At 34.5% G+C, this 21137-nt stretch overlaps 1 protein-coding gene across 2 annotated transcripts; it reads left to right on the top strand.

Moving 5' to 3' along the window:
• The first annotated feature begins 1895 nt into the window (after positions 1 to 1895).
• Positions 1896 to 20472, top strand: prkag3b (protein kinase, AMP-activated, gamma 3b non-catalytic subunit). Of its 2 annotated transcripts, none has more exons than XM_087267035.1 (13): positions 1896 to 2011; positions 4564 to 4606; positions 6502 to 6642; positions 6859 to 6940; positions 10161 to 10219; positions 12797 to 12842; positions 12928 to 12982; positions 13067 to 13193; positions 17536 to 17701; positions 17799 to 17836; positions 19084 to 19230; positions 19327 to 19500; positions 20293 to 20472. In XM_087267035.1, exons 3-12 carry the CDS (start codon positions 6574 to 6576, stop codon positions 19441 to 19443), a joined length of 906 nt encoding a protein of 301 aa, XP_087123161.1. In that variant the 5' UTR covers positions 1896 to 2011; positions 4564 to 4606; positions 6502 to 6573; the 3' UTR covers positions 19444 to 19500; positions 20293 to 20472. The 2 variants fall into 2 exon arrangements, with proteins under 2 accessions (XP_087123161.1, NP_001035456.2); NM_001040366.2 differs by having other exon boundaries at positions 1905 to 2011; positions 6530 to 6642; positions 20293 to 20468.
• The last annotated feature ends 665 nt before the right edge of the window (positions 20473 to 21137 follow it).

Below are 21137 nucleotides of genomic sequence, written 5' to 3'. Positions count from 1 at the left end.
TATATATATATATATATATATATATATATATAAAGCACGTTCGCCTCACAGCAAGAAGGTTGCTGGGTCAGTTGGCGTTTCTGTGTGGAGTTTGCATGTTCTCCCCTTGTTGGCATGGGTTTCCTCCGGGTGCTTCGGTCCAAAGAATGTTGTATAGGTGAATTGGGTAAGCTAAATTGTCCGTAGTGTATGTGTGTGTACGTTTGCTGCATAAATTTTCTTTTATTTTTTTATTAATTTTTATTTTAAGCTGCATTTTTGTTGTTTGTTTTAGGAGTATAGGTTTGCGAAGAACCCACTTCCACTTCTTATTATGCATATGATATTTTCATAGAAATAAATATAGCTGAATACAAGTTTCTCGCTTTTCAAAACATTATTCTTAAAAAAAAAAAAGTCAAGTATAAAAATATCAATAGCTCATCCTAGTTTTCTAATATCATTCTCTAAAAATTTTCAAAATAATGTTTTGTTATTGGAACAAATTCGCACAATGCAAAGGTAACATGTTTAATTCAAATGTTACCAAACAAACGAACAAATGAAGTTAGAGCAGTCGGGACGGATTTCGCGGGAAATTACGTAGGCAGTCGCATTTGAGGGTGACACGCCATATCCACATACAAATAAGGTAAATCGCATTCCTGTGTGGCGTGGTTGTGTGTGAGGCTAAAAGTTCTCACTAGCTAAAAGTAATTAATTTATCTGGGACCACTCAAAGCAGCACATTTATGGGAAAACACCAGCTGCCTGTAACAAACCTAAGAGGTTTACAAGCACAATGAAGCGCAATGCGGCCTTATTACCTAAAATTAAAAAAGCAGTATCCGAGCCTACAATTGCTTTGTTGTCATTAATTAATGAAGATATTTTTCTGAACTAATGGTAACCGATTGTCTGAGATCTTTTAATTTTAGGGTAAAAAGCTATCACGCTCCCTTTTTTGCAAACATCTTGGTTTTCCATAAAAAAAAAAAAATGTTTATACTTCGTTATTTACGTTACATTTTTTGTTTTTTGCTTAATTAAATAATTTGGTTTTTGGCAGGTCCATAAGTATATATATATATATATATATATATATATATATATATATATATATATATATATATATATATATATATATATATATATATATATATATATATATGCCTATATATATATATATATATATATATATATATATATATATATATATATATATATATATATATATATAAATATATATATATATATAAATATTATCTCTGTGATATATATATGTGAAATTATCTCTGTAAAAACCTTAAGATTATAAATAGGCCTAATGAATAAAAAAAAGTACAATTTGCTTTTAGTGCCGCAGAATTGGAGATTTTATAAGTAGAGGAAATAAAATCTTTAGAAAACAGGCTATATGTGTTAAGATAAGAGTATCAGAGCAATAATAATAAAAAAAAACCTTAAAAGCAATTTTTGGATGCTTTCTATTATACTGGAAAGGCCATAAGGTGAGACACTGCATGTAAAATCATTTTGTGTTTTATTCCAATTTAAAATATCCTAAATAAACTTTTAATCACTTATTTTGTTGCAATTTATCAGTTACTATCTTTAGGTTTTAATTAAATTGTGTTTATAAAGCTTTTTTATTTTCTTCCGTACTGAGCCATAAATATTTATATACATGTAAATATTCATACTTCAGCTGCTCTTCCATACAACAAACTGCACAGATTTACTCATCTGTATTCTCACAGAGAGATATATCCATACAGAATTCACCTTATATATACAGCGTTTTTGTTATTTACAAAAGTTTTGCGTGTATACACAGCCACAAGTGCTTTTCTCCTCCCCCCATTCTGTGTCCAGCCCTCTGCATGCCTGGGCCGGCTTCTCTCCTGATTTAGACCACACTCTTCACACAGCGACAGGAGCACAGCTGAAGTTATGCTCGGCTCAGGACAGATCGAACACTAAACGCATTCGGCTAATGCTGGGACCCCAAACCATGGACCCTCTGACAGAGGTAAGACCCTGAGATCAAACTATACATACAGTCAGTCATAATCCGGGAACATTTCAGCCAGCTGATTGCATATGAACAAATTATTGTATCAGCTTTAAATTTATATGGTTCCTGATGTTAAAAGAACTAAAAGTCAATAAACAAACTGCCCCCCTCCTCCCTCGTCAGGCAAGTGTCAATGTTGGTTGTCAAACAGTGGATTTAACAGATAACATACATTAAGAATAACAAGTCTTTCGGGTTGCTTTGCACATTGTTTATGTTTGAGGTTATTTTTGGATAGTCTGAGCAGTGCACAGTGACAAGGCCTCTGTGGAGATCAACTTTAATGTGTGCTTGAGATACAGTAGGTAGCACGAAAACATTATTTCTAATAATAATTAACTACATGTGCATTTCCTGTTGAAAAAACAACAACGAATTGCAGAGTTGAGACTTGGTGCAGGATAAATATGTAGAATAAGAAGAGCTCTATGAACTGCACGTGAACAAATCATTTCTTTGATCTTCAAAAATATATATTGTTATGAGGCCTGCACAATATATCGTTTCAGGATCGATATGGCAATGTGATCATCCGCAATAGTCACATCGGAGGATAGGCAATGTTGAGTTTGTATTATAATTCATCAGTTGCATGTATTTTGATGCCTGTGATTGTATGATTTTAAAAGCATTCAGGTATAAAAGATTGTACAGTTTGTGACCTTAACTACGATTCATTTTATTAAATTATTTTTATTTTAATCATTAGACTCGGTAAACGATATTTTATTTGTATCTTTGTCTTGATAGTATTTATAGATTGCTATGCATAAAAATACTCACAAAATGCAGAAATGCACTGCGAAATAGCACAGACCACAACAAAATTTGTCGTTTTTTTTATTTTTATTAGATTTTAAGGAGATGTACTTCTACTGCAGAGTCATCCCAATCGTTCTAACATTATAAGTTCTTTCCGAATAATGATATTAAGTCATCTGGTGAAATTGTATTCATAAGGCAATATTTATCACAAAATAAAAATAAAAAAATCGCAATGTTAAATATTTCTTATATCATGCAGCTCTTATTGGTAGTACAGTATGTGAAGAATATTACATTCAATTTAGTTTATATTTTGTCATAAGACTGCAGGCAATACTTGAAGAGTTTAGATGCAAAAACCTCTAAATGCTGTTTTAAAATTTTTTTCTAAAATGAGCATTTTTCTTCCTGTGACTCCTCTGTGTAGGCTCAGTAATTTTTACTTTTATAGTGACAAATAAGGTCTTTTCATTGCATTTAAAGGAAAACAACTGATCATAAACGTAGGAGGCTGAAAAAATGCTCATTTTAGGAGATTTTGCATCTGAACTCTTCATTTGGACTGGAGTTTTCGCAATGAAATGGTATTGATGATAATTATGGTTTAAATACAGAATTGGATAATTGTTCTTGTAGTAGTGGAATCAGAAAATACCAAGGTACATTATACACAGTTGAAGTCAGAATTATTAGCCCTCTTTGAATTTTTTTTTCTTTTTTTAATGTTTCCCAAAAGATGATTAAAAGAGCAATACAAATTTCACTGTATCTCTGATAATATTTTTTCTTCTGGAGAAAGTCTTATTTGTTTTCTTTCGGCTAAAATAAAAGCAACTTTTCATTTTTTAAGAATCATTTTAAGGTCAAAATTATTAGCCTCTTTAAGGTATATATTTTTTTCAATAGTCTACAGAACAAACCATTGTTATACAATAAATTGCCTAATTACCCTAACCTGCCTAGTTAACCTAATTAACCTAGTTAAGCCTTTAAATGTCACTTTAAGCTGTATAGAAGTGTCTTGAAAAATATCTAGTCAAATATTATGTACTGTCATCATGGCAACAATAAAATATTCTTTGTTGCAATTCTTTTGGAAATGTGAAGTGAAAAATCTAATACCGCCATGGTTTTATTCAGACCTGTGGCATTATTGTTAGTGTGCTTTAGTTATTAATTTATTCATTTATTTTAAACTGTTTAGCAAATAAGTTTGTGTCTTTGATTGCAGACACACTTTTGAGCTGATTGGTTTATATTTTTCCCTATATTAAAGTAAATTGTCCATACCATCATTTAAATAATTGAACGTTTTTGAAGCTCTGGGTTAAATGAAGGATTCAGTGATTTATCGCCCTCTGCTGGTGTTCTGTATTACCTGCATAATGAATCACTGAAGAATTTCAATTACTGCGAAGTAACACGATTAAGGAGCCGAGTCGTGTTATGTAAATGAAAGTTTACATGGCTTAATCATTGTAAATGCATCTCCCCTGTGTGTCCGGCAACAGAACAATCAATCAAATTCAAGCACTGGAACTAACTGTTGTTTAATCAGTAACTGTAACTTAGTTACAAAAACAAAATACGGTGACCAAATGCTCGGCAAGCTGACTCTGATGCTGATGATTTCAAGCAGGTTAAAGTACAAGCTACGTAAGATCATGCCATGTCTTCTCCACTTCATTGGACTGCTTTTTTTATCCTGTTTCCTTAGTTAAAATCTTTATTTTGTGTTTTAGTTCCCTTTTATGGAGGATGAGGGGCTCACCATGAAGAGGACAGGTATCTATCAGTATCTTTTTTTTTTTTTTTTTACAACAGCAACAGTCTCAAATTTAGCTTAAGTTAAGTGTTGTTAATTTTTTCCTTTTTTATATGAAACATTTAAAACATGTGGATGTGTAGCTTATGAAAATATCCGATACTGACATTGATTTTTAAAATGATTATTAGAAGTAATGAGAAAGACCCTATATGTTGGTGCTCCTGGGGCTTTCCCAGTTTTGATTATTAAACTAGTACAATTTTTGCTATTACATTAACCAAGACTTTTAACTACTTCTTATTAATATGTATTAGGTAGTAGTTGGGTTTAGGTGTTGGGTTGTATTAGGAATGCAGCGTAAGTATACTTTATAATAAAACAATAAACAGCCAATATCGAAATTTTACCAAAATAATTATTACTAAGAAAAGATTTTTTTAATAAGGGTAAGTTTATAAGGTTAAAAAGATAATGGCAGAGGCCAAAATTCTTTGGACACATGTGTTTTGCTAGTTGTATTTTCGTTTTTAATTACTAAACTTATTATTATTGTTATTATTTTATTCCTGTTTTTGTCATTAAGTCCTAAACAAAATTTTCTTGGTTGGCTTAAGGTTCACCAAATGGGGCAAGTAGGTATTGCTGCAGCCCAGAGACCTCTAAATGGAAGGGATTACACCACAGATAGGTTGGATGACCTCCAAGTGGGAGGGACTTAAATCAAAAGTAGGCTGGGTTTAGATGGTGTAGGTGGAGCAGATATTAATAAAACACGTCAGGTTACTCTGAGGGTGGGTTTAGGGTTGGGGTAGGTGTAGACATTAATAAAGCACAATAGTGGATTTTGTGTCATGTACAAGACATTAAATAACTAAAAACTCCAGCCTACTTGGAGCTTGAAGGCCCACCCACTTGGACCTAGAATTTTCGTTTATACCCTTCTCAAATGTGGTGGCACAGATATATGGTGGCAAATTTTTCCAAATGGATCCTTTTTAAAGAGCTGTGTGCAGTTCTGTATAGTTATAAAAATCCTCTACCTGACATATATTGGAATTAACATGTTTCTTTTTAACTGTTTTTGTCACAAAAATCTATTTTGTGTTTTTTGTATTGCTCTTTACAGTCTTCAATAACAATAAATCTCCTTTCTGTTTAAAGAACAAGATTGAACGATTTCTTAATAAAATAATTAACCCTCAACCATCCTTTGCATTGTAGCCTCTAATTGTTCTAATGAGGACACTTTTGGGCACAAAGGTATCGGGTACAATATGATCCCATTTTTTACATGTTTTTTTAACAAATACCATATCACTTTTCTAAAATAAAATCTCTCTCTCTCTCTCTCTCTCTCTCTCTCTCTCTCTCTCTCTCTCTCTATATATATATATATATATATATATATATATATATATATATATATATATATATATTTAAAATCTGGTGTCTTATGATTGTGAAAAAATCTCAGAATATCAAAAATAACAGCAAAAAGTAAATAGCGATTCAGTTTTTTTTTTTTTGCCATTGTGCACAAATAAAAAAAATGTTTTACATTTAATTTTTATTGGACAAATAATATTTTAAAAGCTTGTATAATAATAAATAATGCATATTTTTAGCAGAAAGACAAAATAAACTTTGTATTTTACAGCATAACTTTGATGAAGTCGAGTGTGTGTGTGCGTTTGTGTTGATGGTAAACCTTCAAAAACCAGCCAAGTTCAAACCGGCTCAGATTAAGGAAGTTACTTAAAAAACTAAATTAAATGATTTCACCCAAAGAAAAGTCCTCTAAGATGCTTGGGGGTTAAACATCTTGAGCTTCATTAGCGAAGTTAGTTGTTCATAAGATAGTAAACATGTATCAGGACTAGAGTTTGTCAGCAGACTGACCGACCTGCAGCAGGGGTCTCCCTCTCTGTCTCCCTCTCTAGGCCCTCTCCAAGACCCTGATGCTGATGTGTATGCCAAGTTCTTCATGAGTCACTGCTGCTACGATGCCATTCCAACCAGCTCCAAACTTGTGGTCTTTGACACAACCCTGCAGGTGAACTCATGTCACGATTGTTCAGTCCACTTCCAAAACACTTGCCTAAAAGTTTCTAGTGCTCAGTCCTGCTGAATCATGGCCCTCCAGGAATAAAACCAGACACCTGCTTAAGTGCTTAAGTAACGTCCTGTACTTTGAGTAGATTGACTTGCAACAAAAATATTCACACCCTTTCCAGAGCGCAATTGCTGAAATATGTGATGATGTGTGCAGGTGAAGAAGGCATTCTTCGCTCTTGTTGCAAACGGGGTGAGAGCGGCACCTTTGTGGGACGACAAGCTGCAGTGTTTTGTAGGTGAGCAAAAGATTGAGTAATTCCAAGTCTGTTGACAAATGTGTCACTGGCCCCGCTGCAAGCCTGCATCAGATTACTGAAATCTTATAATGTCACAACAATATCTTAACCTATAAATCTAAGAAAAGCAAGCGGGATTTACAGCATATGCCAAAAGATTCAGGACATGCAATCCTATAAAACCAGATTTTGAGTTTTGATAAATGTGGGATAAGAAATTTGTAGATGATATTTGATATGATTTTCTGCATATCATACAAAATTTTAACAGATTCTTCACTGCTTTTGAGTAAACAGTAGCATCAGCACAGAGTAAATCATGAAATGCAGTTTAAAAGATTTCACCCAAATTAAAAATGCCTTAAGTGTTTATTTCCTGCAAGTTTGTCATTACCAGGTTATCAAACTAAAATGATTGATATATGTCTTGTAATTGCAAGGCGTTTGATAGCACTCTATTGGAAGAACATAGAAAGTCCATCCATTGACCACTGGCTAAAAAATTTGACACATTATATTTCACTGAAGAGAATCACCTACAGTATAAAGGGCAAATTAAAAGAGACTGTAAAAATTGAGATCTGTTCATACAATTTTTGGAACAGAACTATCCAATGGTACAAGCAAATACCTCTCATGCTGCTGGTTAATTGATTGATATGTGTATATGTGTATTTTTGTACCTGGAATACAGTATGTTTTTCTTTGCCTTAGCCCATGTATAACAATACATACAGTACCTGTTCAACTGAATTTGGATGCTTTGAGGGAGGGAGGGGGGAAGAGTTAAAATGTAAAAAAGTGTATTTTCATGTTAAATTTTAAATGTTTTTTTCTACAATCAAAAATTTTTTTTTTAAATGTCTTAAGTTCAAGGTAAGGGGACAAGAAATGCCTCTGCTACATTAAACTAAATTACTAATGACTGTTATGATTAAAGTGAAAGGAACAAAGTATCCGTCTGGAGCATTAGAAATGGTTAACCTAAAAATAATTGGGTCATCATTCACTTTAAAGATATTTTGAAGAATTTTCAAAGCCTGTAACCATTGACATCCATAATACATGTCGGTAGTTTTCAATGGCGTCTTGTCAGTCTGTTGGATTTGTTTAAAAAAAAAAAAAAAAAAAGCTTTTAATTTTTATTTAATTTTATTATTGAACAAATAATTAAAAATCTTGTATAACAACAACAGTAATAATTAAAAATTGTGGTATTATCTATGGATACTCATATTTTGCAAAGACAAAATTACTATAGTGTGTGGTGTGTGTGTGTGTGTGTGTGCGTGTGTGTGTGCATGCGTGTGTGCATGCGTGTGTGTGCATGCGTGTGTTCAGATGGCAAATTTCAAATCTAGCTCATATTAAGGAAGCAGTTTTTTTATTTTTTTTATTTAAACTAAATTATTTTCCCCAAATAAAAGTAATATACTAACAACAAGTACTATGGAAGTCAGTGGTTACAGGTTTCCAACATTTCTGTTGAGCTTTTGAATGCAGGGCATAATTAGTCCCCACTAATACAGCTGTTTTTTTTATTGTTATTTTATTGAGCGAACATATTCAGTAACTGCTAATTCATCATTAACCCTCGGACATGTTATAATTCTAGATGAGATTACTTTGCATTCTCAGTGATTATGACAATGTTTTGTCGAAAGTGACTTTAGATTAAAGACATGATTTGTTTGTGTGTAACAGAGTATGTTTGTGTGTACTGTTTCTTCATACACAAAAATATTTGTAACCTTTTAGCAAACACAGTTGACCTTTATGAGTGAGCCATTTAAAAATATATATAAAAAATTGGTCATTGTGTGGTCAGGAAAACAATTTTATCAATAAATAATTCATTATTAATTATTTTAAAAAGCTATATTTTATATTTAAAAATTAATATTTATTCATATTTATTCATATTTTATATTTTAATATTTTATATTATTAATTATGTATTAATAATAATACATTAATAATACATTTTTAATGTCTTGTCACTCTGCATTATTGATCAATTATACAATCTTCTATTGCTTTTTAAAAATGTATATCTCTAAGAGGGAAACTGTTTATTGTTGTATTGTATTAAAATGTTATTTTCTTTCAATAAAAAATGGCAACTCTTATTCAATTTTAAACAGTTTGATAATATTTAATTAGCAACATTTTATAAAATTCCTGTTAAATAGCTGGTTAAATATAAGTTAATAATATCTACATGTATGACAGCAAAGATATTTTATTGAATGAATAGTTTCATTAGAAGGTGATTCATCAAAGTGTGTTTGTATATAGTTCTCGTAAAATGGTTTTCATGTCAAGACTGTTCTTTGAACTTCTTATCATTAAGTGATTTTAGAATCAGTGAAGTTATTTCACTAAATATAGCATTTTTATGCTTGTGAAATTAAATTTAGAAGTACAAATGTGAAAACAAACACGGTAATAATGTGAAATTTGATTACAATTTAAAAGAAGTCTTTTTTGTTGTTGTTTGACCAAAACAATTTTCATTTTAGCCAACACAATTGTGTATTTAGCATTGTTTTGTCTAAAATAAAAATAAAAAATCTAATAAAAATACTTTTACTAAATTGTAATGATATTTCACATTATTATTGTGTTTATTTTCATTTTTATCAAATAAATACTTAGTGAATTAACAAATAATCCTAATGAGCTTAATTGATTTTCGGGAAAAAAAACATTATAAAAGCCATTTAAAGCATTACTGTACAAGTATCTGGTTATGTATACACACTGTACATGAATGCGTGTGCTGACACAGCTTTGATTGATCATACTCAGCACCTCATCTTCTCCACCAGTGTCAGTGTCTAAGTTTAGCGTGGCTTCTGTGCCGTGGTGTCTGGTGGGAAATGGCAGGGTAGAGCTCTAATCCCCTGAACCTTCTCTGGGAGTAATAATAGCCATGCTAATGAGAAAGCATATCCTCCTACTGAAAGGAAACCTGGGCACAGGAGCACGTTCCTGTTTCAGTGCATAGTGACATTTAGTATGTTTATGCTAATGATAGCCTCCTTGATACTTTAATTTCAAGCTGTGATTTGCTTAATGACTTCATTTAAATGCAGAGCTGTCTGGTCAATTTTAGATGGGCTTGGGTGAATAAATTGTTGAATCCGAATGTGGAATTGAATTGAGTTTAAAGCTGCGTGTTCACGTTTATGTTCTGTGCTATTTGTGTCTTTTGCAGGGATGCTCACCATTACGGACTTTATCAACATTCTCCATCGTTACTACAAATCTCCTTTGGTAAACTAGCATGTTTTTGTTTCTAGATTTAAAGTCACCTTATGTAAGATTTATTTATTAAAATATCCAAAGAACACTATTGATTTTACTCACTGCTCTTACATTATGCCAAATAATTTGAAGGATGTTCAAATTCAGAGAAATAAGCTACGTTTTAAAATTGTTATTAGTTTGATTTAGGAATTTGGTTTGCAAAGCACCCATTTTGTGAATACATCATATTTTCCTGACAAAAAAAAATAAAATAAATTAATACATTTTGCTTGCTTTTTAAAATATTCAAAATACACCTATGTTTGTTTTGAATGCACACCCTCACAGATACTTGGGGATAGTTTTGATAGTTTGTACAGAATATTACTGAAAATGACTAATATTATGTATATTTAATAAGAAAGAGGTTGTAACACGTTAAGCTTTCAAGAGTTCACACTTAGCTGATGATTGATAGTAAAGCTAGTTTGGCGTGCTGTCCCGGGAGAGAGCCCTGAGCTTGTAAGATCCTCGAGCCCTGGGCTCCCTCCCGTTGCAAGGCGAGAGGGGAGTTTGAGCTCAGGTAGATCTCGATGACTCCCCTTCCTGCTTGTAGTAGCTAAGTGTCGGATATGTATGCTGAAAGGTGTACTCAGAGTTTAACTAATGTATTTTGATTAATTGTTTAGAGTGCTTGTTTTTGAACTGTGGGAGGAAACCGGAGGATCCGGGGAAAACCCACGCGACCACGGGGAGAACAAGCAAACTCCGCACAGAAATGCCATCTGGTTTGGAAAGGAATTAAACCAGGGGCATTCTTGCTGTGAGGCAACAGCGCTAATTGCTGGCCACCGTGACGCCCGTTTGAAAGGAGGGAAAGTAGGGTTGGGTGGGGGGGTTTCTTCAAGACGAAGATATTGAGATGAGACAAGTCTGGTTATTTATAGTGAGTTAAGGATCGTCTGATAGGATAATCAGTCATTAGCTAAAGTTGTAACAGCTGTGAACAATCATAAGCACGTGATCCTCTCGAAATTTGTTTATGAATAAACTTCACTTTGTGACATGCACCACTACAATAGCAATGTATGGGCCCCATCTAAATTCACTTATATGTAGAGTAAAATAAATATAAAAATAGAATTTGTGGAAAAATTAACTTATACACTACTGTTCAAAAGTTGTTTTTTATCTTCATAATATTTTATTTATAACTTTTTTTTTAAAATGAACATTTTTGATGTTATTAAATATTTCATTCATTCATTCATTTTCTTTTTGGCTTTGTCCCTTTATTAATCCGGGGTCGCCACAGCGGAAAAAAAAATCCAGCATGGTTTTATGCAACGCATGCCCTTCCAGCCGCAACCCATCTGTGGGAAACATCCACACACATTCATCCACACTCATACACTACGGACAATTTAGCCTACCCAATTCACCTGTACCGCATGTCTTTGGACAGTGGGGGAAACAGGAGCACCCGGAGGAAACCCACGCGAATGCATGGAGAACATGCAAACTCCACACATAAACGCCAACTGACCCAGCTCGAACCAGCGACCTTCTTGCTGCGAGGCGGCAGCACTACCTACTCCACCACTGCATCGCTCGTTATTAAATATTTCTCTTTCTAAAATTAAAGTCAAAATATGTGAGGCTTATTCATTTAAATATCCAAAAAACTTAATTTACAACATATAATTTACTGGCACATGCACTTGCATTATGCCAAATGTTTCAAAGAATGTTCAAATTCCAAGATATTAGCTATCGTTTTGATCTGTTATTAGTTTGTTTTAGGAGTTCGGTTTGCAAGTCACCTACTTTTTATACATATTATATTAGCATATTTACCTGACAATAAACATAATTGAATACTTTGAATTGAATAATTTTTTTTTCATGCTTTTCAAATATGTCACCATCTTATTAAAATACGTCTTTGTTTGTTGTGAATATGCACCCTCTTGTGGTGAAAATTACACACTGTGTCTTTATATGTAAGAGATACTGGGAATAGTTTTGAAAGTTTGTACTGAATATTACTGAAAAACACTTATATATATTTAATAAAAAAGATTGTAACACTTTAAGCTTGCATCACTACTTCAGCAATGTATTACAGTATGTATCGGCCCTATAATATTTTCCAAAATGCCGCAAGAAAATCAAATATAAAAATAGAATTTGTGGAACAGTTTACAAAACGACTAATCTATGGACAACTAGATAACTATTAACCTATACACTACTATATAAAAGTTGCTTTTATATCAAGATTTTTTAGATTAATATTTTATTATTTATAACTTTTATTCAGAAAGGACATATTGAATAGATCAAACTAACATTTTTGATGTTATAAATGTTTCTGAAGGATCATGTGACACTGAAGACTTGAGTACTGAGGCTGAAATTTGAGCATTGAATTGCAAGAGTCAAACGCATTAATTTCACAGTATAATTTTTTTCTGTGTATTTGTTTTTAAAAACAATATGCAAGCTTGAGAAGCATAACAGACTTCTATTCTAAATGAATTAATAAATGGAGAGTTAGAAATATGATATGAACAAATATCACCTTCATTTATTCCATTTTAGGTTCAAATCTATGAACTGGAGGAACACAAGATTGAAACGTGGAGAGGTGATTGTCTTTAATGTTGAGGACAAATTAGCAATTCAACATGCATGGTAGTGTTTTAAAGACTTGTGTTTGTTCCCTCTTTCAGAGACCTATCTACAGTATTCAGTCACCTCCCTGATTAGCATCGCTCCTGACTCCAGGTAAAACCAGGATCTCTACACTACTTTGTCCTTCATTATTCTTCAATCTTTCTAGTAACAGATGAATGTGTTTTCTCATCACAGCCTCTTCGAAGCCATATATTCTTTGCTGAAGAACAAGATTCATCGGCTACCTGTCATTGATCCAGAAACGGGGAACGTCCTCCACATACTCACACATAAACGCATCCTCAAGTTCTTACACATCTTTGTAAGAGCTTTTTATCTTTTAATTTATTTCAGTAATTTTTTATTCACATTTTTTCCATATAAATGCATTGACTAGTACTGTTGTTTTAATGATGTCCATGCACCCTTTTCATATTTATGGTTTTTTCAACAGCAGATGTCGTCATAGCTGTGTTAGCAAAGTGCAGTGAATGGGAGATTAAAACCAATAATTTTTTTGTGTTCCTATTTGCTCAAATAATTAAAGAAAAACTTTATGGTGTTATCAAGATTTTTAGAAAAAAAAATGAAGTGAGACTGATAACAGCAGCCTGAAGAGAGAACAATGTCAAATTTACTGTTCTACCCATTGCCACTGCATTAGAAGCACCGCACATAATTTTTAATTATTGTATTTGTATTGTTTTTTGTCATTTGATGCAAAGATGATATAATACAAAGTATAGATTTTTAAACTTACTTACATCTTTAAAAATATTACCAAGTGCAAATAAAATATTATATGCATCATAACCATCCTGAAAAAAAGGTTTATTTTAATGAAATAATGGTTCCAGTCATATATTACCAGGTATGCATTGCTAGTACCAGGCTGGATGCCCCTTATACCTTCAGAATGGCTTCAGTTTTATGTGGCACATATTTAGCAAGGTTCTGTAAACATTCTTTAGAGATATTAGTCAATATTGACATGAGAGCATCACACAGTTTCTGCAGATTTGTCAGCTGCACATCAGTAATCTGAATTTCCCATTCCAGCACAATCCAAATGTGCTATGTTGGGTTGAAATCTGGTGAATGTGGGTTGTGAAGTCATTAGAGTTCAGTTAACTCAGTCATGTTCAGAGAGAAAAACAGTTTGAGATGATTTCAGTCTTGTGACATGGCACATTATGTTAAGTTTTCAGAGGCAAAATATACATTTTCAATCAATATATCAATATACACAACATAGGTGCAAAGTGATTGGTTAACGTTAACCAACTGAAATCTCATTGGTTTGTAGTGACTTCTTTTCAGGTTGTGTAATACTGCATACTCATACTGCATAGAGCTGCATCTAAAATTACATTTTACTCTAGTAGGAACTATATTTCGTTTTGAATTTACTGCAGGACTGTTAGAAAAGTTTTTTTTCTTCTATGTAGTATGAATGATACAGGCAGGCTAGATGTCATTATAAACAATTGTTATATTATCTCACAAAAAACTTAAAGGGGTGGTCCAGTTTGGCTTGGTTGTGTTTATAAGATGCAAAGCAATGTGTGCTCATGCTTCATTGGTAGAAAATCCTGTCATTATTTCAAATATCCAACTTTGATTATATACAGCTACTCAGCTAACATGAAAATGACTGTCATATTTCCTAGTTCCTCTGAAGACCCACCCTCAAGAGCCTCTGATTGGTCTTCTAACATAATATGCTGTGATTTACATATCAGCTCTGCTTCATCAGGATGCATTTACATTTACATTTAGTCATTTAGCAGACGCTTTTATCCAAAGCGAATTACAAATGAGGACAAGGAAGCAATTTACACAACTAAGAGCAACAATGAATAAGTGCTATAGGCAAGTTTCAGGTCTGTAAAGTCTAAGAAGGGAAGTATTAGTAGTATTAGTATTTTTTTTTTTTGGGGTACAGGTAGTGTGATATTCAGAGAGGCAATTGCAGATTAGGAAGTGTAGTGGAGACTAAATAGTTGAGTTTTTAGTCATTTCTTGAAAGTAGCGAGTGACTCTGCTGTTCTGATGCAGTTAGGGAGTTCATTCCACCAACTGGGCAGATTAAGCGTGAGTGTTCGCGAAAGTGATTTCTTCCCTCTTTGGGATGGAACCACGAGGCGACGTTCATTCACAGAACGCAAGTTTCTGGAGGGCACATAGATCTGCAGAAGTGAGAGCAGATAAGAAGGAGCAAGGCCAGAAGTCACTTTGTAGGCAAACATCAGAGCTTTGAATTTGATGCGAGCAGCAACTGGCAGCCAGTGCAAACGGACTAGCAGCGGAGTGATATGTGCTCGTTTAGGTTCATTGAAGACCACTCGTGCTGCTGCATTCTGGAGCAGTTGAAGAGGCTTGATAGAGTTAGCTGGAAGCCCAGCTAGTAGAGAGTATAACAGAGAGGATGCATCTCTGTTATAACATTACATCGTTTCTGACCACGCCCCTTCGCTGCGCAGTTTGTATGTGCATAATCTGAAGGGTTTATGGCATCATTCACCTGTATGTATTTTTTTGTAGCCCCCTAACTTTGTTTGCTGTAGGCTTTGCTAAGCTAACTGTAAAAGCCAATAGCTGCGCCCCAAATCGCATACTTATGCACTATTCTAAGCCATTTTGTAGTATTAATATTGTAAGTAGTGTGTTCACACTGAAAACTCTAAAAATAATAAGTGCACTTTAATTACCCGGATGTTGCACTCATTCAGCCACTAAAATGAAGTGTGTAATTGTAACAGAGGCCAGTTAGTGAGAGCTGTGCAGGTAAACCTCACTCCTCTGACCTCTAAAGGAGCTCTAGCGACCGACGCTAGAGGCCATGGTCTTTAGCCTCTTTGTTGGAGCAACCGACTCCCATGCGGAAGATTGCCGGTTCGATACCAGCTTGGAGCGTGTTGGGTGGCGCAGGACCGGCAGGGTTACATTGGTGCCGTGACCCGGACAGGAGTGAGGTTTAGGGGGGTGTGTGTAACGGAGGCCAGCTAGTGAGAGCTGTGCAGGTAAACATCACTCCTCTGACCTCTAAAGGTGTCTAGTGACCGATGCTAGAGGCCATGGTCTTTAGCCTCCTTGTTAGAGCAACCGACTCCCATGCGGAAGGTTGCCGGTTCGATACCAGCTTGGAGCGGGTTGGGTGGCGTAGGACCGACGGGGTTACATAATGATGGACACTTCATGCAATCAACGACTGCAGGTTTGCTTACGTAGCGGAAAGGGGCAGAGCTATCGGACGCACATGTTCAATAACTTTATTTATTTTGGATGGTGAAAGCAAATTTCTCCTATGAAAGTGATTATAGCGCCTCCCGATGGTGAATGCGGCAATATTCATGGCAGGTATTATTTGATAATTTGGTCGTTTATTTCACTGATTGGCAAGCGTCTTTCGGATGAGACGTTAAACCGAGGTCCTGACTCTCTGTGGTCATTAAAAATCCCAAGGCACTTCTCGTGAAAGAGCAGGGGTGTAACCCCGGTGTCCTGGCCAAAGTCCCTCTATCGGCCCTTACGATCATGGCCTCCCAATCATCCCCTCTCCACCGAATTGGCTCTATCACTGTCCCTCCACTCCACCAATAGCTGATGTGTGGTGAGCGCACTGGCGCCGTTGTCCTGTGGCAGCCGTCGCATCATCCAAGTGGAGAGACCCCCCCTCATGATTGTGAAGCGCTTTGGGTGTATGGCCATACACAACAAATGCGCTATATAAATACACATTACATTACATTTTTACATTACAACCGTCAAACGTCTTCAGGGAAACGGTTTGAATTTCCGCTTGGTAAAAAAAACATTAGTGTGCCATTTGGGATGCCACTAAATACATATACTATCCTGTTGCGTGTGTAAGTGCATAAGTACATAGTGCATGAGTGCATAGTGTATAGTGTGCCATTTGGGACGCAGCTATTGTGTCTCCCTTTGCATTGAACTTTGAGCGTCTTATTAAGAGATGTTGTTTATGTTCACACAGCTACATTAATCATCAACTAAAGTTTAAAATATAATATTGTAGTGGACCACCCCTTTAACTCTTACATTCCAGTCTCATAAAAAATTATTGTACAATATGTCCGTTTTTTATGATTTTAAATTGTGATTTGTATGAAAATGTACAAATCATGCTTTTAAAATAATAAAAAAGACATTAAAGACATGATTCACCCCAAAAATAACAATTATATCATCATTTACTGTTTACACCACACTTGTTACAAACCTTTATGAGTTTTTTTAAAGCTTGAAACAGGTAACCATTGACTTCCATAGTATTTGTTTTTCCTACTATGGAAGTGACATGTTTTCAGCATTCTTTTTTTAATATTAAACACAAAAATAACGCTTTAGAACCACTTGAGTGTTTGTGTAAATGATGAGTCCATTTTTATTTTAGGGTGAACTATCTCTTTAAGGTACATCCCTAACCCACTACTAAACTGATCTTACATGAGGGTTTGACATATTAGCCATCATTTAGCTAATGAAATATGTAATATGGTTAGAAATTACAGATTGTTAATATCCAAAATGACTACAAATTACTTCAAGTGTATGTTTGCCACCATTAATGTGTATCCTAGTACAATGGGTTAAACCATAACTGTGTTTTTAATGATGAACATTTTCTTGGTGAATCTTAGGGCTCGATGATCCCAAAGCCACGATTCTTACAGAAGCGGATTGAGGAAGTGGAAATCGGGACTTTCAAGAGCATCGCGACTGTCAAGGAGACAGAAACCGTTTATGATGCTTTAACAATATTTGTAGAGCGACGAGTCTCAGCTCTACCTGTGGTCAATGAGCAAGGTACTACGCATAACTGTTTGAGTTAGTTTTTCTGTAGCTAAATGAATTGCACACCTTTTACTTCAGAGTGGTCATTGAGATTTTTCCTTCTCTCTAGGCAAAGTAGTGGCACTTTACTCCAGATTTGATGTCATTGTACGTAGACCCACATCCACACCTCTTAATTAATTAATTAATTTATTTGTTGCTTTTTTTGTTTTTGACTTGTATCATGGGTAACAATTTTTAATTTGGATCACAATTCATAAGATTAACAGCTGGCTTAATAATTGACTATTAGTAAGATATTCACCTTTTATAAGGACTTATAAAGTATGATCTTATTTTACAACCCTAATCCCACCCAAAACCTAAACCCAGAACCTTACTTACTTTTAATAAACAGCTATAATTAGTAGTTTATTAAAGCTAGTAATGTTAGTCAATGGTTTGTTAATACTGTGAATTGTGACCTTAAGTGTTACCATATCATGTAATGTGTGTAACTTAAACATGAAGTAATTTTTTTATTATTATTAGGCTAAGAGATACACAAATTACCAACCCAGGCTGTTTATGGCTACGTGCCCCTGTATACATTTTTTGAGAGCGTGAATTACATCCCAGGAGGTACGTTTTTTGTTTTTTTGCAGTTTTTGTTTTTGCGAATTCACCAGAGGCTGCTGTGTACCCTTTTTCAGATATCAAATATCTCTTACCAGTGCCATTCGTGACTGCTCTTCCTGCGTAAATCCACCAGAGGCCTCTGTGTGCGCTTTTTCAGATCTCAAATTTCTCTCACGATTGTCATTTGCGGCAGATCTTCCTGCGAACATCCACCAAAAGCTGCTGTGTCTACTTTTACTGACAGTTTTTAAAAGCAATCCAAAAAAAGAGAAGCCGCCTGATTTTTAACAAGTTTTTAGATCTTACCACATTTTCACCGTTATTTACTAGTTTATTTTATTTTTTGTTTTTGCCTTACCTGCTTTCTCGAACCGTTCTTCGCCAGACTCAAACCCTGTCATCACGGTCAACTCCACTCTGCCTCCCAAGTCCGCCAACGTACGCGGCGAGCTACTGGGCAAACTGGTAACGGCGCAAAAGCCGTCCACATGGAGGTAAGCGGTCAGCTGGTAGCGCAAAATGAAACAGCGGCATCATACTACCCTGTAGCGTTCGTTTGAAAGATGAAATGCAGCCATATGTACCTCCTGGCTACATAACTTGTGTTCTATATAAATATATACAGGGATACATATTCACAACGAGCCTGTGTTGCAAATTACACAAATACAAAAGAAAACAAAAATCATGTAATGCATGCAAAACAAAGATACATGCAGTAAATTAAATTGAACACTAGTATCATCTGCATTTACATTTAGCTGATTGTTCAACAGAACTTGGCTGCGCAGAAAACCTACAACCACTTGAACATGACGATGGCGGAGGCCATTCAGGGGCGTTGGTGCTGCATTGAGGGGGTGCTGAAGTGTTACCCTCACGAAACCCTCGAAACTGTCATTGATCGCATTGCAGAGGCAGAGGTCTTTGAACAAAGATTTTCAAAGTGATCTTATTTCTTGAGTGTTTCTATGTAATGGCATTCAAGGACTTTTATGTTGCCGACTTCTTTATGTCAGGTTCACCGTCTAGTGCTGGTGGACACAGAAGATGTGGTGAGGGGAATTGTTTCGCTCTCGGATTTGCTTCAGGCACTGGTCTTGACTCCTGCAGGCGTTGAAGCACTTTTCTCTTGACACCAGTGGAGGGCTCTGTTTCCCTCATGACACTCATTTCACATCCTCTCACAGCAGGTAGGTAGAGTTGTTTGCTGACTGCTGTAATAATCCTCCAGATAAAAGTCCCTCCGTTTCTGTACACACCTCTTTATGTAAACTATAATACGCTCACATGAAATCATTTTCAAACTAAAAACTTTATGCTTTTTGCCCATTTGTGTGCAGTATATTTGTATTTTGTATAGGGATGCACAAATATTTGACAGTGGAAAATAAACAACAATTGACTATGGGATTGTGTTGTACAGCATCACCAAGTAGTTTGGCATGCATGATACAACATTTTTAGCCTTAATTTTTTTTTACAGATCCATGTAGGCAGGGATTGTTTTGTTGTTTTGACTGTTCTCATTTGTATCTTTCCAAAAATGTTTCTTTTAATTGTTTTTAGTAAACTACTGTTTGTGAGGGTTATACAACCACAACAAAGTTTGCCACTAGAGCAGTAGACTTTAAAAAGGTCCACCATTGTACCTTATTTACCCTGAATGGTTGTGCATTAGTATCTTTATGATTCATATTACACCTTTACAGATTATATTTATATATTTTAAATTATAAATGAGACCGCCCCAGTAATGACTTTGCTAAGAGTGTATTTATCTGTTGTCATCAGGTAAAGAGTACAATGTTTGCTTAAGAGTGCATGAATCGTTCAGGTCTTTGGAGATGTTATTCATATATAGTCTGCAAATATTTTGTTACATAAGAGAAGAATTGTTTATAATGTTGACCAAAAAAGGTGCATGGACATTAGTGTAGATCAAATATAAATGAAGATTAATACTTGTTCGTTTTATTTTCCAGAATTTTGTCACAAACCAAAATGAGCCATGAAGTCGAATGCTCGAAGACAGAAAGTGTAAATATGTGTAATGTTGGTGGCACTTTGGGATTTTACTCATCACTTTAAACATGTCTAATCTCATTTAGAAATTTTACTTCTGTATATATGTATAATTTATTAAACAACTGCCACAAAATCAATTGTATCATGCTAATTTTATGTGAGATAAAACTACAGACATTAATAATAATTATGTAATAATAGTAACTCTAGAAACTTAATTGAATGGTTCACCTAAACATTTCCTCATTATTCTCTCCCAAGCCATTCAAGATGTTTTGACAGTGTTTGTTAAGCTGAATAGAAATGAATGTCTTAGGATTTTCTTTCCATCTGACACAAGTTTAGCACATAGTAGGTAACTTATTGGTTCAGAATTCATATTTGGGCAGATTCAAAGTTCACATGACCACAGCTGACAAATAAGCCTCTTTTCCAACCAAAACAGTCAGTCATGTTGTATTTAATGTATATGTAAAATTGTATTTAATGTATTTTTTAAAATACTTTGCTTGATCCAGGCCTGCAATACACATTAACTGGACAGTTTTATTCAGGAATTCTTGAGTAACCAAGCGTTACACAGGTGAAATATTTTCTAATATATTTTTATAGGCACTCTACACCAATGTTGTGATTTCTGTAATTAAAGACGCTAGTTAATAATATTAATAATTTAACAACGCAACAGTAAGGCTTTGTTTTTAATAATAGTAATGAAGCTGGCACTGCTCGCTAACGTTTTATTTTTTTTATTTTTGGTGCTTTATTCTTGTTAATATTATTCAGAAGGTAATTTTCTGCA

Source organism: Danio rerio, chromosome 9 (assembly GCF_052040795.2).
Source record: "Danio rerio strain M-AB ecotype USA chromosome 9, GRCz13ab, whole genome shotgun sequence".
In the NCBI taxonomy this organism is placed as follows: domain Eukaryota; kingdom Metazoa; phylum Chordata; class Actinopteri; order Cypriniformes; family Danionidae; genus Danio; species Danio rerio.
The sequence above is the reverse complement of the archived record's forward strand: the minus strand, read 5'-3'. Positions and strand labels throughout refer to the sequence as shown.